Source organism: Musca vetustissima, unplaced genomic scaffold (assembly GCF_032173495.1).
Source record: "Musca vetustissima isolate MV318-11 ecotype Yass unplaced genomic scaffold, APGP_CSIRO_Mvet_v1 utg18122, whole genome shotgun sequence".
Taxonomy (NCBI): Eukaryota; Metazoa; Arthropoda; class Insecta; order Diptera; family Muscidae; genus Musca; species Musca vetustissima.
In genome coordinates, this window is record NW_026879650.1 from 1 (window position 1) to 2,478 (window position 2,478).

The 2,478-nt window shown below is 40.5% G+C and overlaps 1 protein-coding gene across 1 annotated transcript; it reads right to left on the minus strand.

Moving 5' to 3' along the window:
* Positions 1–135: 135 nt before the first annotated feature.
* On the minus strand, positions 136–2,202 carry LOC133324684 (RNA-binding protein 25-like; the record flags this gene model as incomplete). The annotated part of the gene is made up of 2 exons (XM_061533525.1): positions 1,185–2,202; positions 136–648 (listed from the first exon to the last, which is right to left on the minus strand). Coding segments are annotated over exons 1-2 (1,531 nt in total), but the record flags the coding sequence as incomplete, so codon positions are not given.
* Between the last annotated feature and the right edge of the window lie 276 nt (positions 2,203–2,478).

The following is a 2,478-nucleotide window of genomic DNA, read 5'->3' on the forward strand; positions in this document are numbered from 1 at the left end:
TGCTTTTAATGCGGGAAAACTCTAATTTTTTATAAGAATACAAAATTTTGTCAACCCGTGCACACCGTCTGTCGTAACGTCGAACCTCAGACTTAATAATTTTTCCAATACTAGCACTACAATTTCTTTTAATACCGCAGTATATTGTAGGATAGGAAAGTTCCTCAGAATCCTCGTCCAAGAGCATATCTAACGGCCGCTGTCCTTCGCCGGGAGCCACGGAAATACGCTGCAATGGCATATTTTCTACAGGATTATTATCTAATAAAGTTTCTTGTGGGTTCACTTCTTCAATATCATCCTGTGCTAAATTATTATTTATTAATTGAGAGACTACCTCTGCGTCTTCCACGTTGGAAACGAAAGGTATTTCTTCAGCAGAACTAACATTATTCAACCATTCCGCGGAAAGAACTATATTATGTTTCGTATACAGTTCTGTATTTATGAGATATCTTGCTGCCTCGTAAATTTTTGCTGGTCGTATGGTTTCGGTCATGAAACTTTGTTCATATTGTAGCCTACGCTTTAGATGAACTTGAACAACTTCCGTTTGATTAAAGTTTCGTGGAAGTACATTCACTGTTTTATCTAATTGAATTGGTACATTAACAACGGCACCCCTTACAGCACATTGGCGGTTGTATCCTAGAGAAACAATTCGCATAAAGGGAATTCGTGGCGACACGAATCGTTCTTCTAATGGGGTCATTCCTTGAAGTTGTCTTGGAATCTCTGGGAAGTGCAAACCATTTGATAAACAAATTGTGGGTACTCTCCCTCCGTTAGAAATTTTGTGACACGTATTACAAAATTTGTATTTATTATCTTCGGATGGGAATGTATTTGAGAGGAAGAAAACTTCGGATAGATTGGGATATTTTGTTAAAAATGTATCTTTAACAATAAATTTAATTTGGTTTGGAAACCATAGTCCCCGCAGCAAATGCAAATTTCCGTCGGCCCATTTTTAATTAGTTCTGAAAATTCTTCAAATTGTACGGACCGATGCCTTTCAGAATCCCTTTCTGAATTCTCTATTCTAGATTCCGGAGAAAGATTTTGCCTTATATAAGCAAGTCTGGCAGCTTGACGGCTGTTTTCAATTTGTCTGTTAACGGCATTTGACCTATGACTATTCACGCGAGAGTTTCCTCTTTGGGTTTGGTCCTGAGCTCGAATACGATTAAGTCGTCTAGCTTCACGACGTTGTTGGGTATTGCGTTGCTGCTCAGAAATGCGGTATACTTGATTCGTTCTTCGAACAATATGTTGTTCCGAGTCATTTAAACGTTCTGCCTGTCTATATGTAATATCAAGCCGACGAATGAATCGGCGACGGGTATTTCTAGCTTGCTCGGACAAGCGGTACGAAATATCCTGTCGACGAATACGGTGTGCTTCAGTATCCCTCTCTCGTTCAGCTTGTCGATAACTTTCATCCTCCCGGCGTAATGAATGTTCGGCAGTATTTCGTTCCTGCTCGAACAATCTATACGTTATGTCCTGCCTACGAACACGATGTTCTTCGGCATCCCGTTCTCTTTCCGCTTGTCTATAGTCTTCGTTTTCCCGACGACGTGAACGTTCGGCTGTATTTCGTTCTTGTTCCGATGTTTGGAAATTAACGTCCTGGCGACGAATGCGGTGTTCTTCAGCATCCCGCTCTCTTTCTGTTTGGCGATAAGTTTCATTTTCTCTACGCATACGATGTCCTTCGGCATCCCGCTCTCTTTCAATTTGTCGAATACTTTCATTTTCTCTGCGTATACGATGTCCTTCGGCATCCCGCTCTCTTTCAGTTTGTCGAATGCTTTCATTTTCTCTGCGTATACGATGTCCTTCGGCATCCCGTTCTCTTTCCACCTGCCTATAGCTTTCGTTTTCTCGACGGATCGAATGCTCCGTCGTATTGCGTTCTTGTTCTATAAGTCGGTAATTTTCATCCAATCGGCGACGAGAATGTTGAGCCATATCGCGTAACTGCTCAACTGCTCTGTTGAAGGAGGACCTTCTCCTCGATTGTCGAGCAATGCGGTCTCTTTCACGCTCGGCATCCCTAAATTCGGCATCCTGCCTTCTTGTGGCTAAAATGCGAGCGTTCCTTTCCCCATCCGCAGGATTTTGGTCTCTATGCGTACGAACTCTCAATGCCGTTAAACGTTGACGTTGTTGAGACGATTGTCTACGTAGTCTGGGCATATTGAAGTTTTAATATATATATATGAGTTCGTACACTAAATGTATCTAGTCCCACTGTATTTTTATGACCGCCTTGAACCTCGAACTTTGGTTTTCTATGACCTTTTAGAAATAATGATTTGTAACTCTGGTAATTTATATTAATACACTTCACTTACCAATATTTCCAATTGTACTAATGGTTATATAAGAATATATATTGAACACTTTTCACTTTATATTAAAACAATAATACTTTTAAGCGCACTATGAACCTTTCTTGTTAAGTAGTTATGA